This window comes from Nomascus leucogenys, chromosome 22a (assembly GCF_006542625.1).
Source record: "Nomascus leucogenys isolate Asia chromosome 22a, Asia_NLE_v1, whole genome shotgun sequence".
Classification (NCBI taxonomy): domain Eukaryota; kingdom Metazoa; phylum Chordata; class Mammalia; order Primates; family Hylobatidae; genus Nomascus; species Nomascus leucogenys.
The window spans coordinates 5,719,565-5,734,550 of NC_044402.1; the positions used below are offsets into that span (position 1 = coordinate 5,719,565).

At 56.2% G+C, this 14,986-nt stretch overlaps 1 protein-coding gene across 1 annotated transcript in view; it reads right to left on the reverse strand.

The window, feature by feature from the left end:
• EVL (Enah/Vasp-like) overlaps positions 1–14,986 on the reverse strand; it is an 80,310-nt gene that overhangs the window by 1,921 nt on the left and 63,403 nt on the right. Inside the window, 9 exon segments of the mRNA XM_030804312.1 lie at positions 512–569; positions 1,065–1,131; positions 4,483–4,545; positions 4,641–4,707; positions 6,316–6,379; positions 9,534–9,594; positions 12,621–12,742; positions 13,560–13,642; positions 13,645–13,788. Of these exon segments, the coding sequence (XP_030660172.1) occupies positions 512–569; positions 1,065–1,131; positions 4,483–4,545; positions 4,641–4,707; positions 6,316–6,379; positions 9,534–9,594; positions 12,621–12,742; positions 13,560–13,642; positions 13,645–13,788 (729 nt within the window).

Consider the following 14,986-nt stretch of genomic DNA (forward strand, 5'->3'; position numbering starts at 1 on the left):
TCCCCAGCCCAGGGCCAGGCAGGCTGTGAACGAGCTCAGGCCTGGAAGGTGCTTCTATAGTCCTTGGTCTCCCTGTACCCCCAGGAAGGCAGAGTGGTCCCCTCAGAACCCCAACACCAGTGACTGGAGGTGGCAGTATCAAGAAGGCAATATAAACCGCCAGGGGGTGAAATGACAGAAGCTCAGGTGGCTCCTCCAGACCTGGCTCTGGAACGATGCCGGGGTCTCCCCTCCATGCACTTCCCACGTGGGTCTTCCAGGAAGGTGCCGGGGATGTGGAAGGTCAGATTCGGGTGTCATGCTAGCAGGGAGCTACAAATTCTTAGGCAAGCCACTTAGCTTTCCTGAGCCTGTTTCCTCCACTAGAGACTGTAAGAAGAATGAAATCTCCCACAGGGCCCAGTGCAGTATGGGCTCCAGCTCAAAACTGGAGGCCCCCAGCCTGGGTGACAGGGACCCTTGTCCTGCGGCCCCACCTGGGTGCCGCCTTCCCCGGCGGGGCCCCACTCACCGTCGATGATCTCCTCTTTCACCTTGTGGAGCTCTCTCACCACCTCCTCTAGGATCTCCTGTGGGGAGAGGAGTGTCCAGGTGAAGGGACAGGCAGTGGAGACGGAAAAGCCGGCCTGGGCTGGGCCATGTCCAAAGGGCTCGGGGCCTCCTGGGCCTCTCCAGAGTTGCATCTGTCACCCTTGTCTCCTCGTGGCCCCCCTCCCACACTGAGGGGGGACGGTGTGGGAGGCCTGGGAAATCCTGCTGCCACCTCCCTCAGGTAGACGCCACTGAAACTAAGGGCTGTCTTGGGGCAGAAGGCCCCAGAGGCAGGCCTGAGGGAGGTGCCCAGGAAGGTTGAGGGACATCCTAGTTCTGGTGATGGCAGGGGCTGGGGACGAAGGACGTGCTTGGGCACCCCCTTTCTGCCCAAGGGGGTCCGGCTGCTCCCTGACTGGCCTTTTGGCAGCCAATGTGGGCCCCCAGGGCCTGCCTGGCCATGCTGGTCAGAGACGGTCCCCCGCCTGCTGGCTGCCCTGAGCCTCTGAGGGAAGGGCACAGGGCACACTCACCTGCTTCATCCGGTCCAAGTCGAAGGCATCCAGGGCCATGTCATTCACGCTCCCAGCAGGCTTCATCCTGGGAGAGAAAGGGCGGGTGCGGTAAGTGGGAGCAGGGCCTGTGGGTGCCCTGGCTGGAGACGGGTGTGGGGGAAAGCTGGCTGTGCAGAGGCCCCGCTCAGGCTGGGCCCACCTGCTCCCCTCGCTCCATAGAGGCTGTTTGCTTCAGACTCCGGCCACCTCAGACTGCTTGAGAAGGACTTAATGCCCAGTCTCTACCTCGAGAGGTCTCCATGGATACCGTGACCATATTTCCCAACCCAAGAGCCACAGCTGGCTGGGGTCAACAAACTGCTTTCTGATCAGAGAGCTCTTATGCAGAGGTGGCAACCCAAGTGACAACATCGCACCCACCCGTTGCCTCCCTGGAAAGAAACAGTATTGACAGCCTCCTCCTCAGGGTGGGAGCTCATGCTCCAGGTTGAGCTGGGGCTCAGGGAAGCAGCAGCAGCGGCAGGAGGTACAATGTGAAGTTGCAGAGTTCACACCGGCCTGGAGGCACGCTCCCAACACACACAGCGCCCCCGGTGCTGGAGCCGGCTCGGGCACGGGCCCCCAAGAAACATCCTCCCATGTGGTGTCGCTTTTTTTTTTTTTTGAGACAGTTTTGCTCTTGTTCCCCAGATTGAAGTGCAATGGCGCAATCTTGGCTCACTGCAACCTCCGCCTCCCAGGTTCAAGCGATTCTCCTACCTCAGCCTCCCAAGTAGCTGGGATTACAGGCATGTGCCACCATGGCCAGCTAACTTTTGTATTTTTAGTAGAGATGGGGTTTCACCATGTTGGCCAAGCTGGTCTTGAACTCCTGACCTCACATGATCCACCCACCTGGGCCTCCCCAAAGTGCTGGGATTATGGGCGTGAGCCACTGCACCTGGCTGGTTTTGCTCTTTCAAGGTAGTTCTCATGGACTACTTCTTTGAAAAGTTTCTGAACTAAGGTAACTGATTTGAATTTTATTTTTATTTATTTGAGACAGGGTCTCACTCTGTCACCCAGGCTGGAGTATAGAGGCATATCATGCCTCACTGCAGCCTCAACCTCCTAGGCTCAAGGGAGCCTCTCGAGTAGCTGGGACTACAGACATGTGCCCCCCCCTTTTTTTTAAAAACTTTTTGTAGAGATGGGGTCCCACTGTGTTGCCCAGACTGGTCTCCAAGTCCTGGGCTCAAGTGATCCTCCCGCCTCGGCCTCCCAAAGTGCTGAGATGACAGGCATGAGTGCCGTGCTGGCCTGACTTGAATGTTAATGTGTCACACATGCATCTTCCCTGGAAGATCTTGGCAAAATGCTTGTCTATCTGGTCTTTTAAACGTGACTTGGTGCTGAAAGACACACTGTGGGGACCCAAATTCCCTCCCACATGGACGGGATGGAGGCTGGAGCCCATGGTTTCAGGGAAACGTATGTGGCCTGTGCCCTTGGGTGTGACCATGGGCACACACATTTATCTGGCAGGGCCAGCCTTGGCTGCTGAGGGGTCACGGGCACAGATGAGGACCATCTGGTGACACTGAGGACCAGTGTTGCCCACAGCCAGGGAGAATGAGGATGAAGAATGAGTGTTCCCACACCCCTCCAGATGAGCTCAAGAAAGAGGCCAAGCCTAGCCCTAAACAGGTCTGTAAGTAATTCTGGGTCCTGATAGGCAAACGCATCCAGCCAGAGGCCCCTGGGTCCTTCAGGCCTCTCCTGTGGGTTCCAGACCCTGTTCCAGCAACAACTGCTGGGACATCTGGGCCAACGGCTCCACCTCGCTGGGCCCTGGCCCTCTCCATGTCAGCCCTGACAGCCACCCAGTGATAAACACGGCAGGCTTCCTGAGCCATGCGACGCGCCAGAGGGGTGGTGGCACACGCTCCCCTTGGAGCCATCTGGAACTTAGAGAACAGATTTGCCTCAGAGCTGAAGAGAGACCCTATTCCAAGCATGAACGGCCTTGACAATGTTCCTGGCCAGTGAGCGACCCTTGGCCACTCACAACATGGCAGCCGCCTTCGCTCCACCAGCAGGACATGGCGGGGTCCGCTGGGAGTGCTGCAGGCTCCCCCTGCTGCTGTGTCTGCTCTAGGGCCCTCGCTTTGCCCACTCTGGTTGCCTTCCCCTTCCCAGCCCCCATCATGGTGCCCTGTGCCTCAAGCTCCCTGCCTGGGCCCTGCACATGAACACAATGCAAACTTCCAACTCCACGCTCCCTCTCACCCACTTCCTCACCCTTCCTGTTCCCCTGCCCCATGGCCTGCTGTCTGCTTCGAGGTGGAGATGCGGGGGAGCTTGGCGGGTGGCTGCAGGCGCAGGGCCCTGGCACTTACCCTTCCTTCAGCTTGGAAGGCTGTCCCCATGATCTCCGCAGAGCAGACTCCTCCTCGTCCGGGTCAACGAAAATGCCAGCTCCCAACAGAGGCTGGCCCCACCCCACTCCCCAAAGCACCCTGTCCCTCCCACCATGTGGCCCCACGCCCTGTCCAGAGCACCCCTCAGGACCATAGTGGCCTTGTTAACATGGTGCTCTTTGCAGGCAGGGACTGTCCCCAGCACACGGCCTGGCTGACCACAAGCCTTCGACAAACCCCAGCTGACTGCTAAGACTTCCTCATCTGTCCACCTGCTCTGCTCTGCTCGCCACCTGTTCAGCTCTGCGAGGCCGTTACAATGCCTCCTGCTCTGTGATAAGGGTGGTTTCCCTTCAATTTGTGGTGGCGATGGAGACATTCTTGATGCAGGTTCTAGAGTCAGGCCACATGGCTGCCTCTGCCTTTTGGGGTAACCTCAGTTCCAAATATTCTATCATGTTGTCATGCCAGCTTTTGGCTTGGGAAATATGGTCAGCATGTCTGTGGGGAAACTGGCTCTGTGTGCTGGATGCAGAGGAAGGACTTTGGGCTGGAGGAAAGGGGTAGGGCTCAGCGCCAGTGCTAGGACTAGTTGAACTGTAGGGTGCAGCCCCGGCTAGTGACCACAACCCATGTCCAGCTGTTGTTCACACAGCTGTCCCCACCACCACCCTGTGCAGCAGGGGTTAACAGACCTCACTTTGTGGGGGGGAAAACAGAGGCTTGGAGAGGTCCCCTAACTTGCCCACTGTCACACATAGTGAGTCCAGAGCTGGGACTCCATGTTGGCCCCCCTGCACTACCTCTGTGGACAGGTCACTGCCCTCCTTGGCCTTGGTCTCTCCCTCAGAGGGAGGAGGAGGAGGAGCTGACTGACAGGACCCTGAGGTCCTGGGTCTGAAAGAACAGACCACTTTTGCAGAGCAAGCTGTTAAATGCCAGGAAGTGAGACAGGGTGCAAGGGTGTTAGTCATGGGACGGGGAAAAGAGGAGCCCCAAACCCTGGGGAACATGTGAGCAGGAGGGTTGTTCGGTACCTAGAGTGAGGCTGCGACTGAAGGGGGCTCTTAGCTTCGGGGCTCTTTGCCACAGACGGGGTTCTACGGCAATGGAATGAAACAGACATGTGAATCGGCGCCAGCGCCCGCCTCTGCCCCACCAGCCTCGCTGCTCAGGCCTTCCTGGGGCAGCTCACCTGGACAGAATCGAGGACACAGGCTTCTCCACCGAGTTGCTCCGCTCCCAGGGCTTCCGGCCAGCCTCTGTCAATTCATTTCATGGATGAAGAAACTCACAGCTGAGGGGACTCAGTAGCCACCCCAATCCCCTAAACACCCCAACAGGAAGCCCTCACCCGTGCCAAGGGTGCAGAGCCCCGTGGCAGGAAGGTCTGATTTAAGCCAAAACCTGACTCCTTGTTCGTAATCCCCCATGGCCTAGGTCAGGTTGACCCTGACCTGTGACCTGGTTCTGAGCCCTTCACTGTGCCAGGTCTCTCTGGAACGTGAACCTGCTGGTAAGGGACCCAGTGACTACAGCCACAGGGCGAGCAAGCAGGACCTCCCCGGGCATCCCAGCACAGCCTTGCTCCCACGTGTGGTGTGGCGGCCAGGCCCCTCGGCCCGGCACCTGCTTCTGAGGGGCTCCTCAGTCTGCCCCCCCATGCTGCGCCTGGCTCTGTCCCATTCTGGCTGGCTTGTCTTTTCTTTTTTAAGGTAAGTGGTATTGGATTATATTTTGTTCTACTCCAAAAGATTTGTTGCATTAACTTGAATGCGTTGACTTTGCAGGATAAGCAGAGGCAGAAGACAAAACCTCTAGGGGTAGTGGGGCAGCTGCCTGGCCCCGAGCTGAGCCTTGGCACCCTGCAGACCAACTGTGGGATTGAGGCAGTTTTCCTCAAAGCCGCCTTCTGGGACAGGGGCTGGGCCTGCAGGCACTAGACCTGGGGCTACAGGCATGTCCCAGGTGTGTGGCCTTGAGCAAACCACTTTCCACACAGATGGGAACCACGTAGCCCACTCACTGCGCTGCAGGAAGAAGCAAACAGGGCAGGGGTATTGATCACGTTCATCAGCCAGGAACCTATGCATCCTGGCAAATCGACATGCCAGGCAAAGTCTTAAGAGGAGAGGACATGGCGTGCAGTCTCACAGGGAGGCAACACCCAACCCGAGCATGCCCCAGGGACACACACGAACAGCTGGCAAGAGCCCCCTCTGCCCAGCTAGGGCAGCCTGACGCCCCTGCCTCTCCTCGCTGTGCTCACGAGCACAGGCCTGGCACAGAGCAGGTGCTGCAAAGATGTTTGTCGAATGAACAACCAACCCTGGGGTCTTCCTCCCACTGCGAAGTCTCATCATACTCTCCTAACTACCTCCCAACTGCCACAGCTTAGAGAGAAACCTGAGCCAGGGAAGGGGCTGCGTTTTGGGTGGAGCAAGATCTACTGCCATCTCTGTAATGTCGGTCATCAGCTGGCGTTTCACCAGGAGACATGAGTCCTGACACTGATACCTCTTGAGAGCTGGCCCCGGCCTGCCTCAGGAGCCCTGGACGCAAACTCCCACCCTGGATATGTGCCGTCAGGCAAGTGCCTTCCCTCGTGTGGGACTCAGGGTCCTGGAGGGAAGGTGACGCACAGGTCACCCGGGAGACCCATCACGGTGGCTCTGCTCTAGCACTTCCTGTGCTCCCGCATGGGCTCCTGGGGAGGCTCTGGGGGACCCATAAGAACTGGGCTTCCCTGTGGCCTGGCCCTCTGCTCAGGCATACTAAAGAGGCTGGATCAGACGGTCCTCTCCGGAGGGTCCCCCCCACCACTCTGAGACCTCATGCCTCACTGGGGTCAGTGGGGGGCGCCCTCTCACCTGAGGAGTTAGGTGGCTGGCTGGCTGCTCGGGTCCCTGGAGAGGGGGAGGTACTAGGATCTTCCTAAAATGGAGAAGAAGGGAGTCTGGTTAGGAAGGCCACCTGGGGCCAGGGCAGGACATCACTGGACACTTCATAAAACCTCAGTTTTCCACATGTTCCCAATGAACACATATGACTTTTATAATTAGCAAAACATTAAATATTTAAAAGTGAAAACCCAAAATCTCAGTGGGGAGAGAATCGAGCCAGTGGACAAAGCTGGGGAAGGGGAAGGCTGCAGGGAGCTACAGGCTCTCAGCAGGGTGATACAGAACTTCCTTCTGGCCCTCAACACCCGCAAGCCCTGAGCCCCCCGTGGGCCGGATGCCTCCCGTATGTCATCTCACTGACTTCTCATGAGCACCCCGTGGACTGGCCTGCTCCCCCTGTGCAGCACACACACCTGCCCGTGTAATAGGTCTGTGGCAATGCTTGAATAGTGGACGTGTTCATCCAGCAGTGGGAACACCTAACACTCATCATGCATGGCATGTGCGTCAGGATGATTTTTCAGTATCAGGAACATGCCACTGATTAAGTAGTAAGAGTAATCCTTCCACTTGATGAAGCAGAATGCACAGCATTTGAGCTGTTGACAGGCGGCCACCCAACCTGACGTGTCATTCTGATCCAAAGCAAAGAACCTCTCCCTTGTCACTGTGGGCAGAGGTCTTTGCTTTGTCTCCTCTGCTCAGTACGTCCCCACACGAGAAGAGGCCTGGCACCTATCAGGAACACCCTGCGTATCTGTGTGGTGAATGAGTAAGTCCTGGGAGGCTCTGGTCAATAGGCAAAAGCAGGTGCCAGCCTGCAGGTGCTGGGATGAGGTCCTTAGGCCTTCTCATTTTAAAGACAGCTGAATAACAGGTTATGTCAATCAACACACACGTGTGGGGGCCATGATGAAAGCTATACAGGGTGACATTAGAGTCACTAAAAAATTATCATCTTTTCTTGTATGTTATTTTTTTAAAACCCTCTCTGCTTAAAAGGGAAGTTATGCTTCAACTCTAGGCTGGGAAAGAGGTGGCCGCAGCACTCCCAGGCCCTGGGCACAGAGGCTCGCACCCCACCTCTGGCAGTCGCACAGTCTGTGAGGCGGCCGTGCCTGGCGTGCCTGGGTGCAGGTTTTCAGGTGGTGGAACTGGTCCTCGGAGCAGTAACTCCATTGGCCCAGGGCCAGCTCTGCCATGGCAGAGTGCCTGCCCAAGTCACCGGACTCCACATTTGGGGCTCTTTTTGTCTTTCAAATAAGCCTTCGTTCTTCTCTGTTAATGATAAACTTAGTGCATGTTCACTGCAGAGAATTGGGGAAATATCAGGAAGCATAAACAAGAAAATGAGCGCCGGCCATCAGCCTCTCCCCCTCCCACTGCACTTGTTTGGTGTGTGGATCTTCTGAAGGCCCTGCTCTCTTTAGAGGTTAGTCTTGGGTATGAGAAAGGACCATGGCAAACAAGAACCAGCTGTAGCCAGGGGCCTGTGAAAAACAAGACAGACAGGATGGGGGTCCGAGGAGGAGAGTGCTATCCTTGGGGTTGAAGGCTTCAAGAATGTTCCTCTTCCAGAAGCCCCTGGGCTTTGAAATCCATTCTTCTTAGAGCTCGAGGAGCGAGAGTTTTAGTTTTCAGGGGCTGGGACTGCAACATACTGGCACCTGACTAAGAAAGGCCAGCGGTGTCTTCAGAGCCCCAGGGCTGTGGCTGGAGGGAGGCCACAGTATTTTGATGTCTGTGATTATCCTGTGACCTGCAATTTCAGAAATTCATGGCAAGTCAGTTGGCTAAACTCCACAGCATGTGCAAGGTATGGGAATGGTGGACGTGTGAGAAGCCCAGGCCTGGCCCTCCAAGGGCCTAAGATCTGGCAGGAAACAGAGAGCCTCCACGAGCAGTCGTGCCTGTGCTGAGGGCCTTAGGAGAAAACTGGGGCTGGGACCAAGTAGTGAGGAGCTTTGTGAGGCCTGGGGGTCAGGAGGCTGTTTTTTTTTGTTGTTGTTGTTGTATTTTGTTTTGTTTTTGAGATGGAGTCTCGCTCTTGTTGCCGAGGCTGGAGTGCAATGGTGCGATCTCTGCTCACTGCAACCTCCACCTCCCAGGTTCAAACAATTCTCCTGCCTCAGCCTCCCGAGTAGCTGGGATTACAGGCATGCGCCACCATGCCCCGCTAATTTTGTATTTTTAGTAGAGATGGCATTTCACTATGTTGGCCAGGCTGGTCTCAAACTCCTGACCTCAGGTGATCCGTCTGCCTTGGCCTCCCAAAGTGCTGAGATTACAGGTGTGAAGTGTTGAGCCGGCTAGGAAGCTGTTTTTTAAGCAGTAAGGCTGATGCAGAGAAGTGCAGGCTGAGTGGGAGCTGGCTGGTGGGGCAAAGGGACCCATATGTGCCCAGGACGGGGCTGAGAGGCATGGATCAGCTGGGAGGGCTATAGCCTCAGGGTAACACCAGCATGACCCTGACTGATGGGAGGACAGGGCAGGAAGCCTGCTCTGGTCCCTGGCAGTTTTATTTCCTCTCTCATTCTGCACTGAGGTGGAACCTTCAAGGCATTTGTAGTTAAGGCTAAACTTAGCCCTGTCAGTAGGAGTCTTTTTATAGGAAAAGCTTAACATAGAGGAAAAGAGAATTAGTCGCCCTAAGTGGAAGCAGATGTTGGGAGCTCTGGCAGCCAGGCTGGCTCTGGGCTGCCTGCTAAGGACAAGAGCCAGGGGTCTAGGGCTCCTTTGCCACAGCTCACCTGAAGCTCCTGCTGGAAGAGGGGTCTTTAGAAACAGAAATAATTTGAAAATAAAAACCTTTCTGGGCTTCTGGCAGACGTGCCTCACTGCAGTGTACTCTTGGAGTCCCAGTCCCAGTGAAACCCTGGCTGGTCTATGCTCCCTGGGGCTCCTGGGAAGGCAGTGCCAGGGCCTCAGGCTTCTACCCTGTCGGGCTGCAGCTCCAAGGGTGGAGCAGTGTCTGGTCGGGGGTACTCAGTAAGGGCAGGCCTGCTGCTGGGGCCAGGGTGGCGCAGGGACAAGCGCTGCAGAGACCCTCCGCCCCTCCTGTGAATCACCTGATGAAGTGCCCATCCCACGCATGTCTCAAAGCCCTCGCCTGAGACCAGAGAGCCTCCCTGGCGATGCGCTCATCTCAGTGGGGAGCCTGAGGGTGGGGCGGGCTGCATGCTCACCGTTTGGCTTTCATCTTCCTTCTTCTCAGCTGGCTTGTCTGACTGGGAGGCTGCTTTTCTCCTAGGCACAGAGAAGGGGAAGATCAAGATCAGCTCCTCACATTCTCACACTGTCCCAGAACTCTTCTGCCTCCTCCCTGCCAGACCCACCCCGGTCCTCAGATAAACCTGTGTGGGAAAACGATGGCGTGAAGGAGGCGGCTTGTCCAGGCCCCGTCTGGTGAGAAGCCAGGCCCAGGCAATGTCCAGGCCCTCTGTGTGGTCATGGCCTGGGACACGAAACTGGTCTAGGCAGAGAGGGCGAGATGCCTCTATGTCTGTTTAGCTCTACTGAAAGCAGCTGTAGCATCCGAGAGGTGGAGGGGAGGCGGGCATGCTCTGTTCCCAGGATACTGAAGGCCTGGCCACACGGGACAGAGAGGCACCTCTCTGGGGTGCAGTCTGTCCCACAGGTCAGGACACTGGACACTTTCTTGTGTCACCCTAAGGCCCTCGTGTCTTGGAACTCAGTTAACCCAGCCATGCCCTCCCCAATCTAGAATGCCACTCAGAGCCTGGAAATGCTCAGAAGAGGAGCCCTGGAATAGGTCCACGTGATGCCCTTGAGTTGGTTCGTGCACCTCCCCAGTATGAATCCCCGTTTCATGTACTCTAAAACCTCACCCATATTTTTTGGCCTCAGTGGTATCTGCTGACCTCCCAGGTCTACACAGGCAGACCCTCAGTGTTCCCCAGAGATAGGCTTCTGTGGCTTTTCAACTTGAGATGAGCTGCCCATCAAGCATGGAGCTGGTCTGAGGTGTGATGAAGGGCCGTGGCCAGGCTGTCACCTGTCTGTGATGGGCCCACCTGGCAACCTCCTCAGCTATGGCAGGGGCCCCCTTCTTTAGCTCTCATCTCAGGACAGGTCTGCCCACCTCGTCCCTCAGCCCAGAAACCAGGGAATCATCCCTGACACCAGCTTCTTATAACTGTCAGCCTGGTCAGTTCTATCTCTAAATCTGGGTACCTACCTGTCTTTTTTGTCTTCAACACCTTCCTGCATGCCCCCATCATCTCTTCCTGGACTGTCACAGTCTCCTAACTGGCCTAGCCACAATCACTTTCACCTCACCAGCTACCCCCCAGCAGCCAGTGTCCCATCTCCTAGAAACAGAACGCTGACCAAGCCAGCCGCTCATGGGGAGTGTAGGCAGGATGAGTGTCTGTGAAAGTGCTGCTAAACAGGAGCTTTCTGTCCACGTTCATTTCCTTCCCGCCCTCCACTGCTGGGAGACTCAACTGCATGCCCTCAGAGGCGGGAGACAACCTACATGAAAAGAAACCTGGCAAGGGCACTTTCATCATCAGCTCCACCCAGTAGCCATCACTAAGGTGGATTTCAAAGAGCACCTGATTGATCCCTGCTGAGCTATGCAAAGCATGTTTGTTCTTGGGAGGGCCTTGACTCTCCCACCAGCATCTGGCATCTCACTGGCTCCTGACAATGCTGGCCTTTTCCTGTTCTCAGACAGAAAGGTGCTTCCCCTCAGCTTGGTCTAGGACTTAGGGAAAGCATTCATATTTTCTTTTCCAAAACTATTTCTATTTCTCTGTGGCCCATCCTCGCCTCTAAGTGCTCAGAGGTGGAACCCGATGCCCTGCACCAGGAGGCTCCCTCTTCCAGCCTGACTTTTGGTCCATTTCCTCCACACCTAGCTCTCTAGGCACAGGGGGTGTCAGCCTTCCCAGCCTTACCTTAACTCTGCCCACTGTCCCTCTTACAGCACACGACGTCCTCATCCTTCTGCGAGCCCTCCCGGCTCTCTCACCCACAGAGCCATTCGCCTTTGTGTGACCACTGTAAGGCCCACACACCTGGACTTACTCTCACAGGAAATTGCTCAGAAGCCTGCCTCCTGTCTTGGCGATTTACAAACGCCCAGGCCCAGTGGAGGCTCCGGAGAGGCCCATGCTGCGGATCCACCTTGCTGCTCCCTGACACACGCGGAGTCTCCCCTCCCTGCCATCTGTGATGCAAGCAAAGAGCCCCTTGGCAGGAAACCCAGGCTGTGCCCCTGCCATGAAGTGCCACACCAGGTGCCTGCAGCTGTGGGCCTCTGTCATCTCGTGTCATCCTCATGGAGCCACAGGAAAGTAATGAGAGGAATTAGGACTGCAGTGTGAAGACCCTGGGCATACACAGAGTTCTCACTTGGGTCAGCCAATTGGAAGGCAGCTGGGAGGGCCAGGAGAAGGCGACAAAGTGGCAGGGGGTGGAGGTGGGGTTACCAAGGGAACAGGGCTCCTGCTGCAGCTTCCTCTATTCTGGCAGGTGAGGCCTACTCCTGTGTCCTCTGGTGCCTAGGTGAGCCACGATATTGGTAGTCCAAGGTGAGCACATTCCTGATGCCAAGTCATATTTACAAATAAAATCCAGGCTTTGCATCCCTTTTGAGAAAGACCTGGACGATCTCCCCACCTGCTCGGGTTTCATTTGGGGAACAGCGGAGAGCCACAATGGCAGGCTGCAGCCACACCTGCTGCAGCGAGCAGACACACATGGCTAGGTCTCAGGCCCTAGAGCCCGGCTGGGATATAGATGGAACTGCTCTCTCTCCGTCGCTCAGGGCAATGCCCTCTGGGCTGCTACCCTTCATAACTCCTTCTCCTGAGTCCTCCATAAAGAACCCTGGAGGATGGGGCGCCTTCACCACACATTTGCCAGAGTGTCCTCTGCAACGACCACTGCGGCCATATCTTATTTCTGTCAGGATCTTAAGAGCAAGGACTGTTCTTTTTCCTGCATTTATCTCGGAAATTGTCTCCAAATTTATCTCTGCTCAGGACAGGGCTGGTACATGGTAGATGCTTCAGGAAATACTTGCTGAGCTAAAATGAAGGATTTGGAGTTTAGAGGACTCCTGTGGGCTTGCTGCTTCAGACTAACCCCTTGGGAAGGGAAAACTTCAGTAACAGTTTCCCCTGCTTGGCCAAACCCAGGGAACAAAGATTCTGGGGTCAAGCAAGGATTCTCTGTGCAGCACTGGGGGCGGTGCAGGAGCTTCCCGCTAGGCACACCAAGGCTCAGGAGGTGTAGAGACCCACCTCTTGGCCAGCAGTTTGTTCATTTCCTCCATGAGGCCTCCTCCGCCACCCCCGCTGCTTGCCCGGTTGGCATCGGACTTTGAGGTCCCACTGGGACTGGAGCCTCCAGATGCATCTTCTGGCTGAGGAAAAAGGAGGCCACGTTTTAGATTCTGCTGCTGATGGCAGAACAGGGAGCAGCAACTACGTGAGGGGATGCAGGGGACCGTGTGCATGTGAATCCTATGGCAGCAGCACTGCAAGGGGCCTCAGGGGCCATCTAGTCCATTATTCTCCAACCCCACAGGGGAGAAAACCAGAATCGAGAGAGGGACAAGGACCAGCCCAGGTCACACAGGTTGCAGACACTCCCCAGGCCTGCAGGCTCATGGTCAGTGTCTTTGCCAAGACCAGCCACACACACGGCGGGGAGGGAGGGAGGGGAGAAGAGACTATTCTGTGGGAGGGAAACACAATGTAAGCCAAAGGTCTGTATTAGAGCTATTCTCACAAGCACAGTTCCAGAACATATGAGCAAGGGTTAGGGAAGAAACAGCTGGGTGGACCTAGTTGCCAGGATACAGCTTCATACAGTGGAAAGGGCAATGGACACAGATTCAGGAGACCCAGGCTTGAGTCCAAAATCTGCAGTTTGTAAACGGTGTGACTTGAGCAAATTACTTGAGCTCTTTTTGCTTCAATTTCCTCATCTCTAAAGGGGGACATATTTCGTGCCCCACGTATGAAGGTCAACGTGTGGCTCAATGGCTAACCTCATAATTTCAACGTGCTGTCCCATGTGATTTCTTGTTTGAGAACAAGTGGCCAGAGGCCAGCTAGCTTTGGGCAGGGAAGCAGTTTGCTCAGTGTCTTGCAGATGGGGGAAGTAACACAAGCACTCTGCAGATGGCATAAGGGTCCCCTCGGTCCCATTCCCGCGGCGCGCACAGGAGCTCTTACCCGTTGGACTCTTCTCAGCTTGGCCCCAGCTATGGCAGCGGCCAGTCCTGACATGGAGCTCTCGTCGTGGCTGGACCCCTGGGTCCTCCGGCTGGCAGTGGGGGTGGGGGAGGTGGGGTAGCCCCCGTGGGTGGAGGTGGGACTGGGGGTGGGGGTGGCGGTGGAGGCCCACTACATGAGATGGGGGCGCTGGCTGCAGATGAGGGATGCCCTGGTGGGAGGATGGGCCCTGAAACGCAACAGTGAGGCTCAGCCAGCTCCAGCACCCAGCTGGGGGCCAAGCCTGCTGCTCTCAGCTCAGGTTCCCCAGAGGAACGACAGAGGGCAGGCTGCTCCTCAGAGGGATGAGGAACAGCTCCAGGCCTGCTTCATCCAGGAAGCCTCCGCAGGATGAACTTGGCTCTGGCACAATTATTCCCTATTCTGGTGTCCTCAGTACTCCGGGGCCTGGCTGGACCCACAGTGTCCTCTATTTGCTTAACATTTCTTGAGCCCAGGCAATTTCTTCTTGCTCCAATCTTGTTTTTCCACGGGGAGAGGAAGCTGTCTGGTTGGTTTGTGCCTCTTCTCTGATCCTTCTAAGCACCTAGCACCCCCTAGGCAGAAGTTGGTCACCAAGATCCAACTGTGACTGACACTTGGTCTTTGGGGGCCGTGGCAGGTACTGTGGGTCCCAGAGCTGACTGGGGGCGTGGGTCAGGGCGCAATGCTGAGTGCTGGGCTCCAGCATCATCCATCCAGCCCCCTCCGCCAGTGCTGCCGGAGCCTGTTTTGTGCCAGGCACTGTGCTGGGTATGGCGCTGAGGAAAACCAGCCACAAGCTCTCTGCTCAGGGTGCTCACAGCCTGTGAGGAACAGTCAACCAATCGCACAGGTGAATGCAGATGGAGGACTGTGGCAAGCTGACAAGTGTTACCAAGGGCAGGCACATGGCGCCATACTGGCATACAAAGAGGGGCTCCAGCCTGGCCAGAAGTTCATGGAAGACTTCCTCACAGAAGTGACTGTGGAGCTGGGACATGACTGGAGAGCAGGGGTTCAGTTAGGTGAAGAGGGGGAGGCAAGTGTGAGGAAGGAGGAAAAGGATGGGAAGTGCTTGCGAGGCACTAGAGGGAGAGAGGGCGGGCACGGGCTGTTCCAAGAGTGATGGGGAATGGACGACATGATGACAGCGTCAGACTTGCATCAGAAATGCAGACTGGCCAGGGAGCAGGAGGTCTGCAGCAGCTAGGTGGGGGTGATGGGGTCAGCCAGCATCTCACGAGCAGGGCGCTCCTATAACCAGTGTGGGCTCGGGTTTCTCATCAGTAAACAGAGTAATAGTCACCTGCTCACTTCATAGGGTGTTTGAGAAAATTAAACAAGACAAAGGACGTGAAAGCTCTTGGTAAATTATCCAGTCCTTTGCCTATCAGTGAACATGACAA